This window comes from Heptranchias perlo, chromosome 3 (genome assembly GCF_035084215.1).
Source record: "Heptranchias perlo isolate sHepPer1 chromosome 3, sHepPer1.hap1, whole genome shotgun sequence".
NCBI lineage: Eukaryota > Metazoa > Chordata > Chondrichthyes > Hexanchiformes > Hexanchidae > Heptranchias > Heptranchias perlo.
Window position 1 is genome coordinate 78,948,375 of NC_090327.1, and position 27,610 is coordinate 78,975,984.

The window sequence follows — 27,610 nt, forward strand, 5'->3', positions numbered from 1 at the left end:
AAGAGAACAGAAGGCAATATTAAGCATCATCATAGATGTGTCATGTTGCGATGAGCATACTGAGGTGCTGAAGATGGCAAGGCATGTTAACATCAATTCGTATTGTGTGTGCTGAATATTAAAGTTATGTTACCAGTCGTTTGTCAGATACCAGTCTCGGCGTCCCCGACAGACAGACACTCGAGGGTTCGGCTGAGCTCTAGCGCCTCCTGCTCCGCATCTGTGAGGGTAACGATTTGTTGTGGCCCCCCTCCGGTCCTGGTCCTCGCCCTTTCCCATGCATTCTGAGCTCTCTTCTCTTATAAGGGGAGAAAGTACAGACGTGTGAGTGAGAGATGGTGACGTGGCCAACCGATGATTGCATTGGTTCGGCTGCGGCTGACCGTGAAAGTGATGCATCAGAGGGTGCGTATGAGACAGAGCCATGACATTGTATGAGGATTGGGTTGAGTGGTTGTGGTGGGGTGACTAATGGGGTGGTGAGGAAGTGCAGGTAAGTTGTGGATGAGCCTTAAGTTGGTGTGGGGAGTGTTGTGATAGAGTAGTGTTGGCAGTACAGAATAAGTTGGGGGTGGGGGCGGTGATGTGGAAGACGGAATGTAAGAGAATCAGTAAATGTACTCATTTTGGGTGACCGAGTTAGGTCATTGATGCACTTCCTGCACTGGATCCAGGTGTGGGATATGTTACTGCTGCTGGTGACCTCCTCTGCCACCTCAAGCCAGGCCTTGGTGGCAGAGGCAGGCCACTTCCGCCTGCTGGGTAGAACACATCGCTCCTCCTCCTCACCCCATCCAGTAGCACCTGGAGTGAGGCATTGTTGAATCTTGGAGCAGCCTTGCCCCTGTGCTGCTCCACTGTGGTGTGTGGGTGTTTGCTCCAGGAAAAGCCATTGGAGGAATGCCCCTTTAAATAGAGCTCTAAGCTGACAGCCTGTGATACGGGTGCGCAGTCTGCCCGCTGCGCAGCTTTCGGATGGCAAACCCAGAAGCCATGTTAAGTGGCTCCAATTGACTCGCGATCACGTACGAAATGGCCATTTTTTATTGGCGGGTTATCCATGCGCCAAATCATCCCCCCTGCTGCCATCCCGCCTCCACTCTAATATTGGGGCCTGGGTGTCCTCCTCGCAACCTTGCTTTTCCACCTAATTTTGTATCATCAGCAAATTTGGCCACAATACACTCTGTTCCTTCATCCAAATCATTGATATATATTGAAAATAGTTGAGGCCCCTGCACTGATCCCTGTGGCACCCCACTAGTTACAGATTGCCATTTTGAAAATGACCCTTTTATCCCGACTCTTTGTTTTCTGTTAGTTAGCCAATCCTCTATCCATGCCAGTATATTACCCCCAACACCATGAGCTCTTAGCTTGTGCAGTAATCTTTTATGTGGCACCTTATCAAATGCCTTTTGAAAATCCAAATATACTGCATCCATTGGTTCCCCTTTATCCACCCTGCCCGTTACTTCCTCAAAGAACTCTAATAAATGTGTCAGATGTGATTTCCCCTTCAGAAAACCATGTTGACTCTCCTTGATTGTATTATGAGTCTTCAAATGTCCTGCTACTACTTACTTAATAATGGATTCTAGCATTTTCCCAATGACAGATGTTAGGCTAACTGGTCTATAGTTACCTGCTTTCTGTCTCACTCCCTTCTTGAATAGGGGTGTTACGTTTGTGGTTTTACAATCTGCTGGGACCTTTCCAGAATCTAATGAATTCTGGAAGATTACAACCAATGCATCCGCTTCCTTTAAGACCCTCGAATGCAAGCCATCAGGTCCAGGGGACTTGTCATCCTTTAGATCCATTAGTTTACCTAGTACTTTTTCTCTAGTGATAGTGATTGTTTTTAGTTTCTCCATCCCCTCTGCCCCTTGATTATGTACTATTATTGGTATGTTATTAGTGTCTTCTACTGTGAAGACAGTTACAAAATATCTGTTCAATTCCTCTGCTATTTCCTTGTTTTCCGTTGTTATTTCCCCAGACTCATCCTCTAAAGGGACCAATGTTTACTTTAGCTACCCTCTTCCTTTTTATATACTTGTAAAAGCTTTTACTGTTAGCTTTAATATTTCTTGCTAGTTTACTCTCGTAATTTATTTTCTCCCTCTATTATTCTTTTAGTCATCCTTTGCTGTTTTTTAAAGTTTTCCTAATCTTCGGGTTTACCAGTAATCTTTGCCACGTTGTATGCTTTTTCTTTTTTTTTATATTCGTTCATGGGATGTGGGCATCGCTGGCGAGGCCGGCATTTATTGCCCATCCCTAATTGCCCTTGAGAAGGTGGTGGTGAGCCGCCTTCTTGAACCACTGCAGTCCGTGTGGTGACAGTTCTCCCACAGTGCTGTTAGGAAGGGAGTTTCAGGATTTTGACCCAGCGACGATGAAGGAACGGCAATATATTTCCAAGTCGGGATGGTGTGTGACTTGGAGGGGAACGTGCAGGTGGTGTTGTTCCCATGTGCCTGCTGCTCTTGTCCTTCTAGGTGGTAGAGGTCGCGGGTTTGGGAGGTGCTGTCGAAGAAGTCTTGGCGAGTTGCTGCAGTGCATCCTGTGGATGGTACACACTGCAGCCACAGTGCGCCGGTGGTGAAGGGAGTGAATGTTTAGGGTGGTGGATGGGGTGCCAATCAAGCGGGCTGCTTTATCTTGGATGGTGTTGAGCTTCTTGAGTGTTGTTGGAGCTGCACTCATCGAAGCAAGTGGAGAGTATTCCATCACACTCCTGACTTGTGCCTTGTCGATGGTGGAAAGGCTTTGGGGAGTCAGGAGGTGAGTCACTCGCCGCAGAATACCCAGCCTCTGACCTGCTCTCGTAGCCACAGTATTTATATGGCTGGTCCAGTTAAGTTTCTGGTCAATGGTGACCCCCAGGATGTTGATGGTGGGGGATTCGGCAATGGTAATGCCGTTGAATGTCAAGGGGAGGTGCTTATACTCTCTCTTTATCTTTTTAAATGTTTGCCACTGCTTATCCATCATCATACCATCTAATCTGTTTACCCAGTCCACTTTAGCCAATTCCGCCCTCATTCCTTTGTAATTGCCCTTATTTATGTTTAATACAGTAGTTTCAGACCCAAGATCCTCGCTCTCAAACTGGATGTGAAATTCTATCATGTTATGATCACTGCTTCCCAAGGGATCCTTTACTTTGAGATCATTAATTAATCCTGTTTCATTATACATTACCAGATCCAAAGTGACCTGTTCCCTGGTTGGTTCTCCGATGTTTTGGTCTAAGAAACAGTCTTGAATACACTCTGTGAACTCCTCCTTGGGGCTACTGTTGCCAATTTGATTTGTCCAATCTATGTGAAAGTTAAACTCGCCCGTGATTATTGCATTACCTTTTTTACAAGCCCCCCTTATTTCCTGATTAATATTTTGCCCTACAGTGTAGTTACTATTAGATGGTCTGTATACTACTCCCACCAGTGATTTCTTTCCCTTGCTATTTCTTACCTCCACCCAAATGGATTCGACATCTTGATCTTCTGAGCCAAAATCATTTCTCACTATTACACCAATTTCATCCTTTATTAACAGAGCTATCCACCACCTTTACCTTTTTTCCTATCCTTCCGAAATGTTAAATAAACCTGAATATTTAGCTCCCAACCTTGGTCACCTTGCAACCACGTCTCTGTAATGGCCACGAGATCATACCCATTTGTTTCTATTTGTGCCGTCAATTCATCTATCTTATTACGAATGCTGCGCGCATTCAGATGAAGAACCTTTAATTTTGTCTTTATACCATTCTTTCCTACCCCGGCCCCATTTGCTAGTGCACTCTTATGTTTGTACACCTTCCTAACACACTCTGTTTATCATTACCCCCGTCACTTTCCTGTACTACTTTCTTGTCTTTTCTCTTTATCAATCTAAACTTCGCCCCACCTGAACCTTCCTCCTCTCTACATTTTAAAATGGTGATCAGTGGAGTTCAGGAGAAATATATCCCACTAAAAAGCAAGAACAAACTAGTCAGTAGTGACACACCATGGATGAATAAAGAAATAAGGGCTAAATTGAAACTAAAGAAAAAGGCATACACTAAGTACATAGACAACAAAGGAGAGGATGACAAAAAGGTAATGATAAACAGAGTGTGTTAGGAAGGGAAGAGTGTACAAACATAAGATTGCACTGGCAAACGGGGCTGGGGTCGGAAAGAATGGTAAAAAGGCAAAATTAAAGGTTCTTTATCTGGATGTGCGCAGTATTCGTAACAAGATAGATGAATTGATGGCACAAATAGAAACAAATGGGTATGATCTTGTGGCCATTACAGAGACGTGGTTGCAAGATGACCAAGGTTGGGAGCTAATTACTCAGTGTTATTTTTTTGAGAGAAGTCAAAAAAACAATTAGGAAACCAAAGAGAAACTATGAAATTAAATTATCAAGGAATATAAAAAGAAATAGTAAATACTCTACAGACATATAAATAACAAAAGAAAAATCAGAATAGGGATAGGGCCACTAAGGGACACACACGATAAACTCTCAGGTAATCACAGCGAAATGGCAGAAATATTAAATAATTACTTTGTCTCAGTATTTACCATAGAGACTAACCTGGTCGGCATGACATTAGAAGAAAAGATATAAAGACATTTAAGATAGAAAGGGGGGATATAATTGATAAACTAATCAAACTTGGAGAGGATAAAACCCCTGGTCAAGATGGATTGCATCCATGCATATTAAAAGAAGTTAGGGAAGAGATGGCAGAAGCACTATTACACATATATAAAAAGTCATTAGAAAGGGGAATAGTACCAGAGGACTGGTGGACAGCTAATATGGTAGGAAAGATAATGGAATCCTTACTCAAAGATGTAATAGGAAAGCATCTAGAAACTGAAAATATAAAGAAGAATAGTCAGCACGGATTTCAAAAGGGATGGTCATGTTTGACCAACCTTATTGAGTTCTTTGAAGAAGTGATAGAAAGGGTAGACAAGGGTAATGTAGTAGATATAATATATTTGGATATTCAAAAGGCCTTCGATAAGTACCGCATTATAGACTCATGAGTAAGGTCAGCTCATGTGGAGTTAAGGGACAAGTAGCAAGCTGGCTACAAGACAGAAAACGGAGAATAGGAGTAAAGGTAGTTACTCAGACTGGCAAAAGTTGGGAAGTGGCGTTCCACATGATCGGTGCTGGGACCACTATTGTTCACTATTTACATTAACGATTTGGACTCGGGAATCAGAAGTACAATTTCAAAATTTGCAGACGACAGTAAATTGGGCGGTATAGTTAATACTGAGGAGGACTGTGACAAAAACAGGAAGACATTAATAAATTTGCAGAATAGGCATGTAATTGGCAAATGAATTTCAATATAGATAAGTGTGAGGTGGTACATTTTGGTAGGAAGAATAAGGAAGCCACATACTCCTTGGAAAATAACAGTCTAAACAGGGTGGAGGAGCAGAGGAATCTGGGGAGACAGATACAGAAATCACTAAAAGTAGCGTTGCAGGATAATAAGGCCATAAAAAAAATCAAACCAAGCACTGGGAGATAGAATTGAAAAGCAGAGAAGTTATGTTAAATTTCTATAGAACCTTGGTTAGACCACACTTGGGGGGAGTACTCCCCCCAAGTGTGGTCTCCATATATTATAAAAGGATATAGATGCACTGGAGAAGGTGCAAAAAAGATTTACTGGATGATACCAGAACTGAGAGGTTATACCCATCAAGAAAGATTGAACAGGCTGAGGCTTTTTTCAATAGATAAGAGAATACTGAGGGATGACCTGATAGAGGTCTTTAAGATTATGAAAGGGTTTGATAGGGTAGGCTTAAAGAAGATGTATCCACTTGTGGGGGAGTCCAGACTAGGGAAGAGGAATCCGGGGAGACAGATACAGAAATCACTAAAAGTAGCGACGCAGGATATAAGATAGACACTAATCAATCCATTCGGGAATTCAGGAGAAACTTCTTTATCCAGAGAGTGGTTAGAATGTGGAACTCGCTACCATAAATAGTTGAGGCGACTAGCATAGATTCATTTAAGGGGCAGCTAGATAAACACATGAGGGAGAAAGGAAAAGAAGGATATGCTGATAGAGTTAGATGAAGTAGGGAGGGAGGAGGTACGTGTGGAGCATAAACAACAGCATAGACCTGTTGGGCCAAATGACCTGTTTCTGTGGTGTACATTCTATGTAATGTAACTCTAACTTCTGATATTCTCTTAACAGGACCTCCTCCCTTTTCTTCTCTATATCATTGGTCCCATCATGGACAACAACAACTGGATCTTCCCTCTCCCTTTCACCCCCTCTAGTCCATACGGGCACTCTTCTCCCTCTGAGCTCTCAATTCATGCTGGCACTGCATTTGCCTCTCTCCCTCACATTGGCACTCTTCTCTCCATCCCTCTTATAGCTGCTACGTACATAAGAATGACAGGTTGACTTGCCTGCTGAGTTTTGATTAAGTTAAGGAGAGTCCACGCTGGAGTAGATTGTATTTGTGCTTGAAAGGATCAAGTTGTTTGGGCAGACCACATTTCATATTTGATCGTTCATAGTGTGAACTCTAATTTGTTTTCTCTTCCCCCTATTTGTTTTTTTCCCCTACATTTTTAACAAATCTTTTAAAAATACTAAGTTAATGTAAATGAAATTTAAATGTTGGAGAAATTTTCAGAATTTTGGATAATCATTACTATAGTCTTTGTTACAAAAGTCCATACGTTTCAAAAGAATTTTTTTAAAAAGCTGAATGCAGTACTTCATTTCTTTTCCAGTATGGGAAATGCACTGGAGATCCATAATGGCTGTTTTGCATGGGATAGCAATTCCAACAGATCTGTCCTTCAGGATATCTCGATAAAAATTTCCAAAAGTAAAGTTACAGTTATTGTAGGCAAGGTAAGATGAAAATCTATAAATTTTTTAATAGGTCAACAACAATATCATTTACATTTTTATTGTGTTCCTCATGTAAAATATCATGGGTTAGACTGCTTTACAATTGGAGAGGTTAACACCAACCGGAAGGTAAACGAACTTTGGTGGTAGGGGGAAGCCATGGTTGATAATTAGATCATTTAGAGGTGTTTAAAATGATAAAAGGATTCAGTACAGTAGGTACAGAGTAGCTATTTCCTCTGGTGGAGGAATCCGGAACAAATTTTAGATTAGAGCCAGGCCACTGGGAGTGAAACAGGTAGCACTTTTTCACACAAAGAGTAGTCGAAATCTGGAATTCTCTTCCCCGCAGAAGGCTGTGGATGCTGGATCAATTAAAATTTTCAAGACTGAGATCAATAGATTTTTGTTATGTAAGGTTATCAAGGGACATGGATCAATGATGGGAAAATGGAGTTGAGGTACAGATCAGCCATGATCTAATTGAATGGCGGAACAGGCTCGAGGGGCTGAATGGCCTACGCCTGTTCCAATGTTCCTGTGATTGGATAGATCAATTTATATCAGGCTTTTGAAGGCAGCAGTGGGAAGGCAAAGTGTTTTTGAAAGATTGCTCCAGAGGGAAGAGGCATAATGACAGAAATGTTAGCTTTTGGTAGTGGAATGAGAGGCCAGGAGACAGGCAGTAATCAGAGTTGGAAGCATGGAGGGTGCGAGTCAGGACATATGGCTAGAGTAGGTTTCCCAAATTGGGTCGGGCAAAGCTGTGGAGGGACCTCAAACTAGGATCTTGAAGCAGATTCACTGGAGCACAGGGAGGCAGTGAAATTTGGTGAGGATTGGATATCAGTGAGGCCACAGAGTTCTAGCATGGCTAAAGGTGTATAAATAAATGCTATCTATCCCGTTACTAATATGTGCTCTTTAAAATAGCATTAAAAGGGCTCCTCTGATAGCTCAGGAGAAGGAAGAGTGGCAACCCATTCCTTTAGAATGCACAATGCTGGATCATTATTTCAGACACCATTTAGTTCTTGAATGATTAAAACCAGTAGTATCTTATAAGAAAAATTGCTAAGTTTTTATAATTTTTTTAATGGATACCATTCATGACCTTTTCAGAGTTTATTTAAAATATCCTGCCTTTTTTTTCCTTAGTTGAAAAATGATTGCAAAAAGGTCAAGACTCCTCCTACTTTTATCAGACTTTTAATTTTGTAGCAGAACCACTTCCTAATGTCGTCATATTGAAGTGTCCATAATGCCACTTGCAGTTTTGCTGCAATGATTTTTAAACCCTTGCATTGTTTTTCTTGTACATTAGGCAGCATAACAGCAGGGTGCAGTGAAGCAAGGAAAGATGCCTCACAAAATTAAACCAAGTAGTTACTAGTAGCACGTAAAGTTATTCACATTACTGCTGTGTATCAGTTTATTCAATACAAGAGATTTTTACAGTAATTTCTTGTTAGACCTTCAATTTTGTACCTTGCTTTTCTGCCCTTTTTAAAAAATTCTGTCTATGCTGGATGAAAATTTTGCTCATCTCCATTTTATGAATTCTCACAATTTTGAATTCTTACATCATATCTACTTACATGCGCACATACAGATATAGTAGAAAGAGGAACCGTTAAGTTAATTTAAATTGCAAGTTTCATTCTGAAATATATCAAATGTATTCAATTGTAGAATGCAACTTAAGTTCTGTGTCTGATGCAAAGGTCATATCAGTAAGGAAACTCCTGTCCACAGGCACGGTTTTCACATTGGTATGACTATGGTAACATCACATCGTAAACATTGGCTCTTGCAACACTTGAAATGTCATCGCTGTTCTTTCATTCTTCATCCTCCGAACATTACAAGTGTATAACCTAACTTGATACGTTCCGGGGAAATCACATATATCAAAATGTGGTGATGGTGTAGCAGGTAGGCAGTGCACCATATGGTTTCCTACTCCCACATCATATAAAGCTGCAGGATCTGCTCTATTGCATAGCTTGGTTTTTTTTTTGCAGCTAAATGTTTGCTCCTTACATCAGACCTCTCTGCCAAAAAATTGGGTTAAAGATCCAGCCTCTTTTCAGAGACCCCAAATGTTTTCAGAGGTACTGCTGGACTTCAACCAGCTAAAATCTGAGCCTTACCAGCACAGAGTTCCAATAAACTTTGTACTGTTTGTCCAGCTGGGCCATCCCATTTGTTAGGGTACTGGCTTGCAGTTATCTGGAGTTAAGTGGAAAGAGTCCAGCTCCAGTGGTAGGTCTACCCCACAATGTCCCATTAATGGCCCAGGCTGGCTGGTCAATCATGTAAAGTGCCGTGGAGTACTGCAGGAACTGCCTTGCTTAGATGCCTGATTACTGTGTGTACCGTAGAGGGTTGACTAGGTTCTAGGTTATACATTGGCAGGATGTGACTAGTGAAGTCCCGCAGGGATCTGTCTTGGGGCCTCAATTATTCACAATATTTATTAACGACTTAGATGAAGGCATAGAAAGTCTCATATCTAAGTTTGCCGATGACACAAAGATTGGTGGCATTGTAAGCAGTGTAGATGAAAACATAAAATTACAAAGCGATATTGATAGATTAGGTGAATGGGCAAAACTGTGGCAAATGGAATTCAATGTAGACAAATGTGAGGTCATCCACTTTGGATCAAAAAAGGATAGAACAGGGTACTTTCTAAATGGTAAAAAGTTAAAAACAGTGGATGTCCAAAGGGACTTAGGGGTTCAGGTACATAGATCATTGAAGTGTCATGAACAGGTGCAGAAAATAATCAAGAAGGCAAATGGAATGTTGGCCTTTATATCCAGAGGACTAGAGTACAAGGGGGCAGAAGTTATGCTGCAGCTATACAAAACCCTGGTTAGACCGCACCTGGAGTACTGAGAGAAGTTCTGGGCACCGCACCTTCGGAAGGACATATTGGCCTTGGAGGGAGTGCGGCGTAGGCTTACTAGAATGATACCCAGACTTCAAGGGTTAAGTTACGAGGAGAGATTACACAAATTGGGGTTGTATTCTCTAGAGTTTCGAAGGTTAAGGGGTGATCTGATCGAAGTTTATAAGATATTAAGGGGAACAGACAGGTAGAGAGCAACTATTTCCGCTGGTTGGGGATTTAGGAGTAGAGGGCACAGTCTAAAAATTAGAGCCAGACCTTTCAGGAGCGAGATTAGAAAACATTTCTACACACAAAGGGTGGTAGAAGTTTAGAACTCTCTTCCGCGAACGGCAATTGATACTAGCTCAATTGCTAAATTTAAATGTGAGATAGATAGCTTTTTGGCAATCAAAGGTATTAAGGGATATGGGCCAAAGGCAGGTATATGGAGTTAGATCACAGATCAGCCATGATCTTATCAAATGGCGGAGCAGGCACGAGGGGCTGAATGGCCTACTCCTGTTTCTATGTTCCTATGTTCCTAATCACTCATGACCGGGTGCATCATGTTCGAGCCAACATGACCCAAAAAGACTATGCTTACCTCTGCACATGTCTGTCTAATGTTACCTACTATTCTTCCTCTACAGAAGTGGGTCAGATTAGTCTGACAGAGAACAAGATATACTATTAATTAATCTCGCCTGTCTATGGTGTAAGGAGAGGGAAAAAATTGGGAGGAGGAGAAGAGATAGTAGATGTTGGTCCAAGTTATTTATTCTCTAACGTCTATAAATTTTCTGGGCCATAAACAACTGTGAATAATTCAGTTTCCAGCCTCTGATTCATAAAGAAGCTGGGATATGTCCTCTTTTGCTATACATATTCAGAGCCTTTCTGAGCTAAAAAAATCTCCATACTCTTTTTATATACTGCTAATATTATAAGAACATAAGAAATAGGAGCAGGAGTAGGCCAATCGGCCCCTCGAGCCTGCTCCGCCATTCAATAAGATCATGGCTGATCTGATCCCAACCACAAATCTAAAGAACACAAGAAGTAGGAGCAGGACCCGGCCACTCAGCCCCTGGGCCCTCTCCGCCACCCACAGGGCCTTGACCGATCCGAACTCAGCTTCATGTCCAATTTCCTGCCCGCTTCCCATAACCCCTAATTCCCTTTACTTCTAGGAAACTGTCTATTTCTGTTTTAAATTTATCTAATGATGTAGCTTCCACAGCTTCCTGGGGCAGCAAATTCCACAGACCTACTACCCTCTGAGTGAAGAAGTTTCTCCTCATCTCAGTTTTGAAAGAGCAGCCCCTTATTCTAAGATTATGCCCCCTAGTTCTAGTTTCACCCATCTTTGGGAACATCCTTACCACATCCACCCGATCAAGCCCCTTCACAATCTTATATGTTTCAATAAGATCGCCTCTCATTCTTCTGAACTCCAATGAGTAGAGTCCCAATCTACTCAACCTCTCCTCATATGTCCACCCCCTCATCCCCGGGATTAACCGAGTGAACCTTCTTTGTACTGCCTCGAGAGCAAGTATGTCTTTTCTTAAGTGTGGACACCAAAACTGTATGCGGTATTCCAGGTGCGGTCTCACCAATACCTTATATAACTGCAGCAATACCTCCCTGTTTTTATATTCTATATTATGTCGCTTCAGGAAAACAAATCTCAATGCTTATGTGTTTCCATGCATGTTCTGAGCTCTGCTTATTGGTGTCCAGGTGATGGTTATATTTTTAATGTTAGTAAAATGCTGACAGGTCAGTCAACTTTTTGCTAAGCACTAAGAATTTAAAATGAAGTTGAAGTCACTGCACAGCAGTTGCAGCTACATTGCAGTTAGTGAGAAGTGGAACTGGTATGCGACTATTGCCTTGAGGTAGTCTGGCACTGCTTGCCAAAGTTCAATGCATTGTCAATTCAGTCCCTTAATTCCCATATTATACTATGGCTTTTTCATTGATGTAGGACAAAATTCACATTTCCTAGATGCTAAAACTATAGTCATTGTAATTCAAAGTTGATTTTTGCACCAAAAATATTTGAATTATCTAATCTTTTATCTAAATAATTCTAATTAAGTAACTGGAAAACAAGAAAACAGGAGCAGGAGTAGGCCATTCAGCCCTTCGAGCCTGCTCATCCATTCAATATGATCATGGCTGATCCTCTATCTTAATACCATATTCCCGCTCTCTCCCCATACCCCTTGATGCCCTTAGTGTCTAGAAATCTATCTAGCTCCTGCTTAAATATATTCAGTGACTTGGCCTCCACAGCCTTCTGTGGTAGAGAATTCCACAGGTTCACCACCCTCTGAGTGAAGAAATTTCTCCTCATCTCAGTCCTAAATGTTGTGCCCCGTATCCTGAGACTGTGACCCCTCGTTCTGGACCCCCCAGCCAGTGGAAACATCCTCCCTGCATCCAGTCTGTCTAGCCCTGTCAGAATTTTATATGTTTCAATGAGATCCCCTCTCATTCTTCTAAACTCAAGTGAATACAGACCTAGTTGACCCAATCTCTCTTCATACAACAGTCCTGCCATCCCAGGAATCAGTCTGGTGAACCTTCGCTGCACTCCCTCTATGGCAAGTATATCCTTTCTTAGGTAAGGAGACTAAAACTGCACACAATACTCCAGGTGTGGCCTCACCAAGGCCCTGTATAACTGCAGTAAGACATCCTTGCTCCTGTAATCAAATCCTCTTGCAATGAAGGCCAACATACCATTTGCCTTCCGAACTGCTTGTTGCACCTGTATGTTTGCTTTCAGTGACTGGTGTACAAGGACACCCAGGTCCCTTTGTACATCAACATTTCCCAATCTATCACCATTTAAATAATACACTGCCTTTCTGTTTTTCCTTCCGAAGTGGTTAACTTCACATTTATCCACATTATACTGCATCTACCATGTATTTGCCCACTCACTCAACTTGTCTAAACCGCCTTGAAGCCTTTTTGCATCCTCCTCACAACTCACAATCCCACCTAGTTTTGTGTCGTCAGCAAACTTGGAAATATTACATTTGATTCCCTCATCCAAATCATTGATACATATTGTGAATAGCTGGGGCCCAAGCACTGATCCCTGCGGTACCCCACTAGTCACTGCCTGCCACCCCGAAAAAGCCCCATTTATTCCTATTCTCTGTTTCCCATCTGTTAACCAATTTTCAATCCATGCCCGTATATTACCCCCAATCCCATGTGCTTTAATTTTGAACACTCACCTCTTATGTGGGACTTTATCAAAGACCTTCTGAAAATCCAAATACACCATATCCACTGGTTCTCCGTTATTTATTCTACCAGTTACATCCTCAAAAAACTCCAGTAGGTTTGTCAAACATGATTTCCCTTTCATATATCCATGTTGACATTGTCTAATCCCGTTGATATTTTCTAAGTGTCCTGTTATTACATCCTTTATAATACACTCTAGCATTTTCCCTACTGCTGATGTTAGGCTAACCGGTCTGTCGTTCCCTGTTTTCTCTCCCTTTTTCAAATAGTGGGGTTACATTTGCCACCCTCCAATCTTTAGGAACTGTTCCATAATCTATAGAATTTTGGAGGATATTATTTTTTAACACAATTCATATTATCCAGTAATCAGAATTAAGCAACTTTGAATTATCAGGAATAGACTGTAATATAATAATTGGGCTAATAAACTGAATTGGAATCACTTTGTGGTTTATGAAACTGAATGAAGCAGATTTGGGATCCCAGTGCAGTCTCAGTTGAGTTTCATCATTCCGTCAGTTAGATGTGTCAGTGGTATAAAATTCTTCTAAACGCAGAAGCTCATTATTGTAAGTTAGTGAACTTGTCATCTGATCATTGGGTTATAACGAGCTATAAATCATTTGTTTTGTGTCTCAGTTGTTTTCCAGAAACTTGTCGGTCACAAATGTGTGATTTAGTTTAGTCATCATCAGCCTACTTGCCACCAATGTGGAAAGGTGCCTTAAAGGGAAATCCCAGCAGATATGTTCTGTCTTATTTTGTAAATGTTGATTGATTTTACGTTGCTTTTGAATGCATGTCAGATTAGAAGTTAGATACAGGAGAATTATCATCTCCCAAAAAACTTGTACCTCCATGCTTAAAATCTTATAATGCTTGATGAGCTGTCATTGGTACAGACATCAACATGAGGTGTGCAGAAGTGAAGAGATAAGACCAACTTAATTGAAAGGTGCTTTCATCTTGGAAATGTTCACATCTTAGGTACCGAGTACTTCAAAAACCATCTGACAATGATTGACCAGCTAAACGGCAATTGATACTAGCTCAATTGCTAAATTTATATCTGAGATAGATAGCTTTTTGGCAATCAAAGGTATTAAGGGATATGGGCCAAAGGCAGGTATATGGAGTTAGATCACAGATCAGACATGATCTTATCAAATGGCAGAGCAGGCTCGAGGGGCTGAATGGCCTACTCCTGTTCCTATGTTCCTATCTAAGCTTTCTGCAGATGACTATAAATTTCAGATAGCTCCTCCTGGTTAACATTTTAATAGATGTGGGCATTTTGCTTTTAAACATCTGTTTTTTTACTTTCCTAGCAATGTTGCAGCAGAGATATGCAATCATGGTTCTTATTTTTAACAAATAATTGTGTTGATTAATGTGAGGAATGTCAATGCTATGGATGGAACACTTGTACTTTAAAGCACCCAGTGTCAGCATCAGGGACCTCCCAGGTCATGTGCAAAACAACCAGATACAAAATAAAGCGCTGCCTCAAGAAAGAACCTCAGCTGAAACTCTCTTGTATCAGATTGAATTTTTCTACTTGCTATACCACATGTTACGTATGCCCTCAAAAAGCTGACAATTCAAAAATGATTACTTGTTTCCACGTTTCATAGACTGTAATGAGGAGGGAAAGCCTGAATGGGGAAATATAAATGTTGAAGGCACAAAATTAGTGATGCCTTTCTCGGGGGCCGGGGAGGGTTGCTGCTTGGATAATGTTGAATTTTAAAACTGAAAATTATGCATTCTAGTTACTTTTAAGCACTTCTGTACTTAACAATCGATTTAAAAAAAAATAAATGAGACATTTGGATTTTCAACATATCAATAATTTCCCCAAGAGCTACCTCAACAGTCACTCCCACATCCATCCCCTTCCCCCACCCCACCACCACTCTAGTTCATAGGGATACTCTACCTGCTCCAGACCCAGCTAACAAAGACACCGTATTCCATCTATTTCCCCACTTTTTCAGAGATACTGTTCTCCTCCAACTCTCCCAGTTTATACTAACACTCTTCTCTCTTACCACCCACCCCAATTCAATCTGTCATTCTCTTGCCCTGTAACCCACTTCATGTTGATACTTACCCCTGCCATGCCCCCCCCCCAAGTTCAAGCTGGAACTCTTCCCCCCCACCCCACCACTATTTAATGCTTGCACTCTTCCCTCCCCCTTCTGTAAATACTAGCATTTTTACTCCCACCTCTGGAAGGAGAAAAATTGGCCAGAGTTTGTACTCCTGCGGCTTCCGTTCAAAAAAGTACTGAGCATGATTAATGATGATTTGGTTGAGGTACCAGATGACTGCCAGCACCTAAGGAATAATAATCCAGCAAGACTCAGTGCCGGTAGGAGAGAAAATGAAAAAGAAAAAACAAACTTGTACAGCTAATTTTCGCCCAATTTTTGTTAATTTAAGGTTGGAAGTGGAAAAACATCGCTGGTATCTGCCATATTAGGAGAAATGACAACCGTCTCTGGTCATGTGGTGTGGGCATCAGCCAATCAGCCGATAGCGTATTCTGCACAGATACCATGGCTGAGAAATGCTTCTCTACAGGATAACATTGTGTTTGAAGAAAGCTTTGACGAAGTGCGTTTTCAGACTGTGATCGATGCCTGTGCCCTTCAGTCTGATATCGACATTTTACCAGCTGGGCAGCTCACAGAAATTGGTGAAAAAGTAAGTGCACTGAAGCAATAGTTGCCTGCGCTTAAATCACATTTTATAGGTAACATCCTCTCAATTTTTGTTAGCGTAGGGTTAGAATTTTACACGTGACCTTAAAAATTGGTCTAATACCAGACTTTTTTTAACATAAAATTAATCTTATTTGAAAAATTTTAAAAGTTTTTCATTTTGAATCGCTGAAATAAATTGAAGGCTGTGGAGCAAAACATTTTCAGGGCCATTTAAACCAGCTAAAGTCTTGTCATGCTTTGTGAATTCAGGATTAATAGTTGTACGCATAAATAGGATAATATATAGTCTGCTACAAGTCAATAATTCTTCAGTGAGTTAACATGATGTTGTAAACTACTAGAGCTTCACTCTTGTGGTTTATCAATTACAACTCAATTCCTCTGTTACTGCCTTATGATGTGTAATTCCCCTGCAAGGAGTGAAATGGGATTGCAGGCAGGCTTCTACAGTAAATTATGTGATTTAAACTGACACTTGATAATGTAATTTTAACTGAAGTGGTGATTGGTTTTGTTTCACTTCATATTGCAGGGGAATTGCATATTAAATGGCCTTTAATTTGAAATTTCACAGAAGCTATTGAGAGGATGAGAAATTAAATTGATAATGGAAAAACATTTCCCTATTTATTCATTGACAATTTTCTCTTCTCCCATCCCATCTCCAAGGTGCTGACTTCCCACTGAGGAATGGGTCTTTAGCCATGGGTCATCCTCCAGTTCCCTGTCCCATATGGCTATTATTCATGTGTGAGCCTAGACAGTATGTGTTGGTAGACTATTTGACCACCATGGGGAGAGAGGGAGAGAGAGGACTAATCACAGCCAAGCCAGATCTTTTCCTCACCCAGATTCCTTATACACACTTCCAGTGGAGTTTGCTAGATAACAATCGGAAGCAGAAATGCCAACCAATTTTCCCCACCCTAACTTGGAGGCGTTGAGGCAAATTGTAATACCCTCTACCGCTATCCTAGTGAGATCAGCTGGAGATCAAACTTGGATCTATCCTATTCACTGAATAAATTTGCTGAGTAATCAAATTAGATTTAACGTTTATTCCTTCACCCACACTACACAACGTTTCTTTTTGGTGGTGGTTAGAAGGTGACCTGGTTCCCCAGTGTTTTGCACTACTACTGGGAGGCACACAATGGTGAAGCATTACATCTTCACATCATTTCTACATCTCTCACTTGGGTGAGGCACCTCGCCTTCAGTCAGCACCTTCCCAGATAGCCCTGGCTGAGACTGATGGGAACTTGTCATATGGGAATCACATATTATCATTCTGACATAGAAGGGGTCATTTTAACATAACTCACCGGGCAGGAAACCCACGGATTCGGGTAGAACGCCGATTTTACACCCTGCCCAATATTACTCGCCATTGACTTTATTGGAGAGTAAAATCGGGCAGGTGTAAAACCAGCTTTGTACCCGATGTTGTCAGTTTCCCGATGGGTGGATTAGGTTAAGATTGCCCCCAGAGTTTCAGTGCACCATGTGTTTCAGTCTGTCCTGTATAGTATTATTAAAAGCATTCGTTTTGATTTTTTCCAGGGTATTAATCTGAGTGGTGGTCAAAAACAGCGTGTTAGTGTCGCTCGGGCACTCTACTCAAGGTATGAATGAATTTTTCGCAATTTGTTCATTGTGATGGAATTAGCTGACAGACTTAGCTGATATTTAATATAAGGGAAAATTTCCTAGTCATGTGTTTCCAGTGAAGAGCAGCACCTGTTGGGAAATTGCAGGCTCACAGTGCCTGATTTTCCATCCACTTGTTTAAAACAACGGAAAATTAGGAACTGCCCTGTGATTTCCAGACCAGTGCTCCCTGTGAGTGCCGCCCCTGCCGCTGCACCTGGTTAGGGAATCAGCTCTATAATCTAATAGAATTCCAAGAAGGATATTTATTTCTGCAGCAGGATAAGTTGTTTAAAAAGCTGTGTCCTTCTACGTTTATTATGAAGAATCATTCACATATTGCGAACATAGATTTAAAGTAATTGGTAGAAGGATTAGAGGGGAGCTGAGGAGAGTGGTGGTGGGGGGTCTGGAACACTCTGCCCGAAAGGGTGGTAGAGGCAGAAATCCTCAACTCATTTAAAAAGTACTTGGATGTGCACTTGAAGTGCTGTAACCTACAGGGCTACAGACCAAGTGCTGGAAAGTGGGATTAAACTGGATAGCTCTTTTTCGGCTGGCACTGAGACGATGGGCCAAATAGCCTCCTTCTGTGCCGTAACTAACTTTCTATGAGTAGCTGTTGAAAGTTCTAACAATAGAAGCTATATATTTTGAGATGTTTAATTGGACTAAATTACTCACAAATACTTTTTTTTCCTCTGTGCTACTCTCTATTCGACTTATCAGTATTAATGTGATGGGCAACAGAAACCACATTTGTTTTTAAAAGATCTTTTTAAGCATTTTTAAATTCGAGAGAAATTTCAGGAAAATGACAAACAGCATGGGGGTTAAATTGGTTAACCCCCGAAAACAGGCACTGGGATCGTGGTGCGCGACTAACCTGCGCCCATAACATTCGTGCTGCCTGGTGATTTCAGTGACAGCTGCATGCAGCCAGTGCTATGTGCACTGTTGATTGGCTGCATGCACCAGCAAGGGGCCCCAATATCGGGAGTGGCTAGCACTACTTAAAGGCAGCCTGCACCTCTTAAAGGGGAGGTGCACTGTGGCTGCTGGAAGTGCTTTGGGAAGTGAATCTGTGGTGGAATATACTAAAGAATGGCTGCGCCGGCAAGAGAGCGTACGCCAAGGTTCTCGGACAGTACACTAGAGGCCTTGGTGGAAGAGATGGACAGATGGAGGGCCATCCTAAATCCGCAGGGGGGCAGAAGGCCCTCCAGACATATGCTGAAGAGGTAGTTGGAGGCTGTGGCGGACGAGATCAATGCCAAGAGCATCGTCCCACGCAAATGGATGCAGTGCAGGAAGAAGTTCAATGATTTGACACGAGTGGTCAAGGTGAGTGAGTTCAAGTTTCAAGTGGCATATCGTACCAACTGCACCACTAGCCTCATCCACTCCTCCATGCCCTATATCCCCATCACCCACTTACCAACAAACTCTTTCAATCACTACTCAACCCTTCAAATCGCATACTGCATCTCACTCTCACACATTACCACTATTGCAAGCCGCACACCTACAACTCACAGGTCACACACATTAGCAGCTATTCAACCATGACAGCCACATCACCCAAACATCTTGCAGGACACTCACTGACACACTTCCTCTTTCTTGCAGGAGAAGGTGGCGCACAACAGCCGGCAGCAGGAAAGAAAGGATGGAGGACAGGCACGCCTACATGTCCTCAACCCCATGGTGTGGACAGTGCTATCCATCATTGGATGGGGTGCGGCTGAGGCCATGGCCACTGGCGGTGCTGGAGGTATCGATGATGAGGGTCTCTGCATACCTAATCCTCCTTCTCGCTTCCCACATCTCCCTCATCCCTCAATCTTTTCTGACTCATGTGCTGCAGATGATGTGAGCACACATGTCTTACTTTCTCCTCTCTCCGCACCACAACTCAACCCATGTACCTTTGTCATTTCATATACCCAAGAACCACCTGCACAGGCGGAGGCAGACGACAGTGATGATGAAGACACACCATCACTCGCACTAATACTCGCAGCCACCAGCTCACAGACTGACACTGCATGTAGTTTATAGGCTAAGATAGAGGAGGGATCTGAGAGACAGTGGTCACAAATGCGCAGGAGCCGGGGCGGGGGGAACAGATACCGCAGGTAGCAGCTCGCTGGAGGGCGAGGTCGCACACTAGTTCTGCTGCAGAGGAGTCAGATGATGATATCGATGGGTCAGGCTACATAAGAAAGCTGATGGACGTACACAACCAAATGCTTAGTGCACTGAAAAGCCTGCCAGAAAGCCTGTGCACAATGTCAAGGGGCATGCAGGAGCCCAGCTCCAACTTTGCACAGAGCTTGGAGCCCATCCTTTCCCACATGGAATGGGTGGTCACCTCCATCAGCACACCTGTGGAACTCACCATGACGCAGCATCTGATGATTGATGTCACAACTTCCATTGCAGCACAAACAGTTGCCACGGTCTGCAACCTTCATTTGAAGCTCAGATTGCAGCGCTACAGGCTCACACTGCTGCTATTGTGGCTCTGGGTACCACTATAGAACGGGGCTTCTAGGGCGTTGCAGCACTCCAGCAATCTGTTCTCCAGCAGACCACAGCATACCTGCTCCCACCCCTGCCACTCAGTCAGTGTCCTTGCTGTGTTGCCTGTTAGCCAGCCAGGCCAGATGTGCAGCCTGAAGCTGGCTCAGAGCTGCTCGAGGTCATCCTCCACGGCCATCTGCAGTCTCCTCAATTGAAGGTCAGCAGCCTTCTACCACCCACGTTCCAGCCACTGGGGATGAACCTCGTAGGAGCACTAGGATAGGTAAAGGTACACGAACAACAGGCACTAAGGGAATGTACAAAGTATCAGTTTGTTTGAATCATTTCATGTATAAATCTATAAATGTGGTTAAGAATTTGTATTTGGTGTTGGTTTTCATTTCTACGATGAGTTGAGGGAGGAAGCAGTGTGTAATCATATGGAGGACGATTTGATGGTCATGTGACCGAGGAAATGTAAGGAGTGTGGGACTATTGATGAATGGGGAGGTGTCAAGGCATAGAAAGTCTCTAAGTTTGCCGATGACACAAAGATTGGTGGCATTGTAAGCAGTGTAGATGAAAACATAAAATTACAAAGCGATATTGATAGATTAGGTGAATGGGCAAAACTGTGGCAAATGGAATTCAATGTAGACAAATGTGAGGTCATCCACTTTGGATCAAAAAAGGATAGAACAGGGTACTTTCTAAATGGTAAAAAGTTAAAAACAGTGGATGTCCAAAGGGACTTAGGGGTTCAGATACATAGATCATTGAAGTGTCATGAACAGGTGCAGAAAATAATTAATAAGGCTAATGGAATGCTAGCCTTTATATCCAGAGGACTAGAGTACAAGGGAGCAGAAGTTATGCTGCAGCTATACAAAACCCTGGTTAGACCGCACCTGGAGTACTGTGAGCAGTTCTGGGCACTGCACCTTCGGAAGGACATATTGGCCTTGGAGGGAGTGCAGCGTAGGTTTACTAGAATGATACCCAGACTTCAAGAGTTAAGTTACGAGGAGAGATTACACAAATTGGGGTTGTATTCTCTGGAGTTTCGATGGTTAAGGGGTGATCTGATCGAAGTTTATAAGATATTAAGGGGAACAGATAGGGTGGATAGAGAGAAACTATTCCCGCTGGTTGGGGATTCTAGGAGTAGGGGGCACAGTCTAAAAATTAGAGCCAGACCTTTCAGGAGTGAGATTAGAAAACATTTCTACACACAAAGGGTGGTAGAAGTTTGGAACTCTCTTCCGCAAATGGCAATTGATACTAGCTCAATTGCTAAATTTAAATCTGAGCTAGATAGCTTTTTGGCAACCAAAGGTATTAAGGGATATGGGCCAAAGGCAGGTATATGGAGTTAGATCACAGATCAGCCATGATCTTATCAAATGGTGGAGCAGGCATGAGGGGCTGAATGGCCTACTCCTGTTCCTATGTCATTGAGGTTACTGATATCGCTCATTAATCATCTGATCATGCAGAGCCCTGGCAGACAGGGCCTGTCTACCTCGTTGCCTCACTGCCTCTTCTCCTTCTTCCTCCTCCGTCTCTTCCTCTGCCTCTTGCTCATATTCTCGCCTGATAGGCTGTGGCAAGGACTGTTTCCTCTTAGTGGCGAGGTTGTGCAGCATGTAGCATACAACGACAAATCTTGATACTCGCTCAGCTGAATACGGCAGGGCTCCTCCAGAGCGGTCCAGGCAGTGGAAGCGTTGCTTGAGGACGCCCATGGTGTGCTCGTTGATGTTCCGTGTGGCAGCATCGCTCGCGTATATTTAAAACAGAGATCGATAGATTTCTAGATATTAAAGGCATCGAAATATGGGGATAGTGCAGGAAAATGGCGTTGAGGTAGAAGATCAGCCAGGATTGCCTGCTCCTGCTCCTATATCTTATGTTCTTACGTTGTACGCCAGCTGTGCACATGTGCATGCATTCCAGACCGCAGTCATGAGCCAAATCATGAGGGGATATCCCTTGCCGCCCAGTAGCCAACCTTTGACTTGCCGTGCTGGTTGACATATAGGTGGCACGTTGGACTGCTGTAGAATGAAAGAATCGTGATTGCTGCCAGGATAGCGGGCATTGACCTGCATGATGCGCTGCGTGTGTTCGCACACCAGCTGCACATTGAGAGAGTGGAATCCCTTTCTGTTCATGAATATGGCCGAATTCAGATGTGGAGCATGCACGGCAACATGCGTGCAGTCAGTGGCACCGTGGGGAGGCCTGCAATGCGAGCATACTCTTGTGCTCGCTCATGCTGCTTGTCTATGTCAAGAAAGAATGAGATAAATCTGTTTCGGAATGTGTACAGAGCCTCAGTGACCTCCCTTATACAGCAGTGCACTGCAAACTGAGAGATGTTGCTAATATTTCCAACAGCAGCCTGAAAGGAACCAGAGCTGTAAAAATTAAGCGCTGCGGTTACCATGACTGCCACAAGCAATGCTGTCCTTGCCCTGCTCTGAGGCTGCAGTTGTGGCTGCAGCAGTTGACAAATTTCAGTCACAACCTCTTTTGTGAACCACAGCAGTCGGATGCACTGGTCGTCATTGAAGTTAAGGTAAGAGAATTGGTCCCTGAAGGCCCTATTTGGATATGGCCTCCTGCTGAGTGCCTTGCTCCTCCTCCTCCTCCTCCTCCTCCTCCTCCCTCTTCTGGCAGCTTGTCTTGCTCTGCATGGCCTCTCTGCATGCTCCCAGTCATGTTCAATTCCCAGCCTAGCAGGCATCCATGTCTGACAACAACTTTGGTCAACACACTATTTTAAATACCACTAGCAGTACTGCAAGACCAGCCAGACCACTCTGTAGAATATTTGCAACTTTCTCCAAGTATAGGAAACTTCCCAAAACACATACAATTGCACCAGCAGCCAGAATAAATAATCCAGCAACTAACCTGTAACTCTTGCAGGATCCCTTTAAATAGCGCTGGTGGGGGCTCCTTCATGCCCTTTAAGTCCTGTTCAGTTGTGTGAGTTAAAGCTGGCTTCTTCAAATCAGCGTTGCACAATAATGTACATCATAATTTTCCTACTCTACATGCTGCTGATATTCATTAGGTGTGCGCTCGCAACCACCTGTACCAAGATGGCGTCCTGCGCACTTCACGTTGGAAGTGTGCGCGTGCATCCCACACACCATTTTCAGGGCTTAGGAGTCTGCGTGGCGCCTATAAAACGGGCGCTGCACGGGCCGATTTCGTGCCACATAGTCCTAAAGCTTGCTGGTCATCATCTAAGTATAAAATAAAATTCCAAATATATTAGAAAATTGTTTTTTTTCATTTTCACTAGCAACCCTTTATGCCTTGTTGGAAGAATATGTTCTGTGCATAATTTGTTTTGACTTTGGTAAATCTATGGAACAAGCTCCTTAGCGAGACGGTGGAAGCAGAAAGTGTTGATTCATTCAAATGAAAATTAGATAGATTTCTTTCAGAAAATAATATTTTGGGGTACAGTATATGAGTAATTTGACACATCTCATATGATAAGTTTAGCATGCTTGGGAGGAACAGATGACTTTGGACTTATGGTTCCCAAAGCTTTCTACCACTGTTTCATGTTTGGCTCTGTTGTAGACTAAATTTGATAAAGATTGATGGCCATGATAGTTAACTATTATTGTTGTATCATGTGACTATCCGGATGGTAGAGGGCGAACTAGATTGACCTTGGTTTCATTTCATCTAGCAATTCCTAAGACCATTAAAAATAATGATGATACTTGCATTTATCTAATGCGTTTGTATCAAAATGCCTCATAGCTCTTCATACAAAGAGTTAAAAGTTCTCCTTAGAGCAGAGAAAGTTATGGGTGAAATGGTCAATATTGTTTTATGACCCTTTTCTTTGGAATTTTGAATTACATTGAAAGCTTTGGTACTTTAAATGTCAGACAGTGCCTGTAGAACACACTTATTGAATTATTCTGCCTTTTATCTAATTTAGGTGCTCTGTTGTAATATTGGATGATCCTTTATCAGCCCTGGATGTATATGTGGGAAGTCATGTGTTCCACCAAGGGATCATGGGGATTTTAAAGAAGGAAAACAGAACAGCCATCATTATAACACACAAACTGGAATATGTTGAGGAAGCTGACTATGTACGTAAGATATTTTGATTAAATTACTGGAGTTTCCCTTTAAGACTTCAACATACTTTCTAGATGACTCCTGTAATTTCTGTGGGCAGAACATGGTGCTTTTGTGAGAAGCATTCAATTAATAAATTCCATCAGTGCTGTGGTGTTTTGACAGCCTGTTTTATATATTTCACTTCCTTTTCTTTTAGGTATCTCTGTACCATGTATAATTCCTTACCTGAGAGCATGGGCGAGCAACCTGCTCCCAGGTCTCTGCCCTTTTTGTTAGGGCCAGCTGCTAATAAATGTACAAATGTGTTACAGATTGACTCTCCGTTCTTTTTCCTTCACCATTTCTCCCTGTGCCTAACCTCTGTTCACCACTTTCTCCAGACCTAAGATCATGAATTCCTGCCCTCCGCTTCATAACGCATTGCTTTAATATATTGGCGTGCTGTGCTTTTGTGATGATATTAATGTGATCATTACTAAATATGGGCATAATTCTACAACTCATCCCATATTAAAGGAAAGAGCAACCATGTGGCTCGGTGAGTATTTCTATACCAAATAACTGCCCCACCTTTTCTTCATTGCCATTTAAAATCTTCAATATTTACCCTCCAAACCCCATGCCGACTTCCCACAAGATATCCTCCATCCTCTCTTCCCTCAGCACTTTGCAGTAAGTGACTCCTCATCCTCGGTAATTTTGATCTTTACTTCAACATCCCTAACCCTCTCTCCTCTTGGCTTCTTCCTCTTCCTCATTTATTTGCTGCGCTTGGTAACATCATCTCTAAGTGTCAGCCTCCACCTGTAAGCTGATGACAAGCAGTTATCTATCAGTTCTGCTACTCTCTCAATTGCCTCTCTGCTATCAAGCAGCTTGTCCAACATCCATGATGAATCATAACTTCCTCCAGCTCAACATTGGGAAGATGGAAAGCCATTGTCATTGGCCTTTGGCACAAACTTCACTCCCTTGTAATCCTCCCTGGCCACTGTCTCAGGTTTGATTGGACTGTTCGCAACATGCAGGTGACTTTCAGACTCCATATCCTATCCATCACAAAGACCAATTACTTCCACCTCCACAACATTGCCCATCTCCAATCCTACCCCAGCCCTTTTGCTGATGAAAGCCTCATATATGTCTTTGTCACTTCCAGACTTGACTACTCAAAGCGCTTTCCTCACTGGCCCCCGATCCTTCACTTTCCATAAACTCCAACATCCAAATCTCTGCCACATATATGTATCGTGCACTAAGTCTCACTCACTCATCACCACATCCTTGCTAAGCTAACAATGGGCTCCCTGTTCCCCAACATGTCAAATTTAAAATCTTCATCCTTGTCTTTAAATTCTTCTGTGACCTTGCCAACCCCCTCTCTGACTCCAGCCTCTTGTGCAAACCTCCCTCACTTTATCCCTCCAGTGGTTGCAGAGCTTTCAACTGCCTGGGCCCTACTGTCTAGAATTCCCTCCTTAACTCTCTTCCCTCCTTTAAAAACCTTCTGAAAACTTATCTCTTGACCAAGGTTTCAGTCACCCCTCCTAATCTGTCCCTTCCTGGTTTAATGTCCGTACTTTTTACGGCTATCTAAAATGTGCCTTTGAGTTACTTCGGAACAGGAATAGGCCATTCAGCTCCTCAAGCTTGTTCCGCCATTCAGTTATATCATCGCTGATTGTACCTCAACTCCAATTACCTGCCTTTGTTCCATATCGCTTAATACCCTTACCTAATAAAAATCTATCAATCTCAGTCGTGGAAAAATTTAATTGACCCAGCATCCACAGCCTTTTGGGGAGCGAGTTCCAGATTTCCATTACCCTTTGTGTAAAAACTTGCTTCCTGATTTCACTCCTGAATGGCCTAGCTCTAGTTTTACAAATATGCCTCCTTGTTCTGGTTTCCCCCACCAAAGAAGGCTAAAAATGACCTGGAAATCTAATTTATTAAAATGATTGTGTGGTGTTATATATGTACATTTTGAAGAGAAGATAGAGGATGTACTTGGTGTAGAGTGTATTTCTTCTCCCAGGCTCTCCTTTTAGTATCAATTTAAATGTTTGTAATCTAAATTATGTTCAACAAAAATTTTAGTTCAATAAAAGTTTTAGTCTAAATAAAACAGATTAGCTGCAATAAATACAGATGTAAATGTGCAATCTTCTATAATGTGATACACTTTTTTTTTAGATAATTGCTTTGCAGGATGGGAAGATTGAAATCCAAGGTACCTACCAGGACATCTCTAAACAAAATCCAAATCTGGTAAAAGCTTGGAAAAGCCTGACAGCAAAAGGTTGGTCTCCTGGTATAAAATGCATTAAATACCATTGTTCTTTCAATTTTTCAAAGGTATGACCAGGAACATATACTACAAAAAGTCCCAGCTATGTAGAACTGTACTAATATGGAAATTTGAACTGTACACACTTAGCTTTACTATGCAACATGTTTCCCCATTTCTAATAAATCCACATCAACTTTGGGATTTCTATCTTTTTAACCTTCATGGGTTTTGCTGATTGGATTACTAATAAATTGAAGAAAAAATATGTGTATATGTAATACATATTAGATATTTCCATTAAAAATTGCTGTCTACACAAATTTTCTAATGAAATGAGTGCTTTAAAAAAAGCAATATTTATAAAATTGATCTTCTGTACTAATAATATATATTAAAAGTCTTGCATTTGATGCACACTTCAGATACACATTATCCTTAATTCCTGTGTCATGATTTTTGAGTAACATTCTGTATGTCAACGTTTATAATGAAGTAAAGAGTTTGTTGCCTAATTCTAAAAGAAATTAAATGGGGTAGAGGAGCAGAGGGATCTGGGGGTACAGATATACAAATCACTAAAAGAAGTGACATAGATTAATAAGGCCACTTTAAAAAAAAAAGCAAACCAAGCACTGGGGTTCATTTCTAGAGGGATAGAATTGAAAAGCAGTGAAGTTATGTTAAACTTGTAAAGAACCTTGGTTAGACCACACTTGGAGTTCTGTGAACAGTTCAGGTCTCCATATTATAAAAAGGATATAGATGCACTGAAGAAGGTGTAAAAAAGATTTACTAGGATGATACCAGAACTGAGAGGTTCAGGAAAGATTGAACAGGCTGGGGCTCTTTTCTCCAGAAAAGAGAAGACTGAGTGGTGACCTGATAGAGGTCTTGAAGATTATGAAAGGGTTTGATATGGTAGTTGTAGAGAAGATGTTTCCATTTAGGGGGAGACCAGAACTAGGGTCCGTAAATATAAGATAGTCACTAATAAATCCAATAGGGAATTCAGGAGAAACTTCTTTACCCAGAGAGTGGTTAGAATGTGGAACTCGCTGCCACAAGGAGTAATTGAGGTGACTAGCATAGATGGATTTAAGGGAAAGCTAGATAAACACGAGGGAGAAAGGAAAAGAAGGATATGTTGATGGGGTTAGATGAAAAAGGGTTGGGAGGAGGCTCGTGTGGAACACCGA

General features: G+C 42.1%; 1 protein-coding gene across 4 annotated transcripts in view; it reads left to right on the top strand.

Moving 5' to 3' along the window:
- The window catches only part of LOC137316340 (ATP-binding cassette sub-family C member 9-like), a 233,059-nt gene that overhangs the window by 159,781 nt on the left and 45,668 nt on the right, over positions 1 to 27,610 (top strand). For all 4 annotated transcript variants that reach the window (XM_067980409.1, XM_067980417.1, XM_067980431.1 and 1 more), the window contains 5 exons: positions 6,799 to 6,922; positions 15,540 to 15,803; positions 17,387 to 17,448; positions 23,973 to 24,129; positions 26,318 to 26,423. In XM_067980409.1, the coding sequence (XP_067836510.1) occupies positions 6,799 to 6,922; positions 15,540 to 15,803; positions 17,387 to 17,448; positions 23,973 to 24,129; positions 26,318 to 26,423 (713 nt within the window). The remainder of the gene's footprint in view (positions 1 to 6,798; positions 6,923 to 15,539; positions 15,804 to 17,386; positions 17,449 to 23,972; positions 24,130 to 26,317; positions 26,424 to 27,610) is intronic.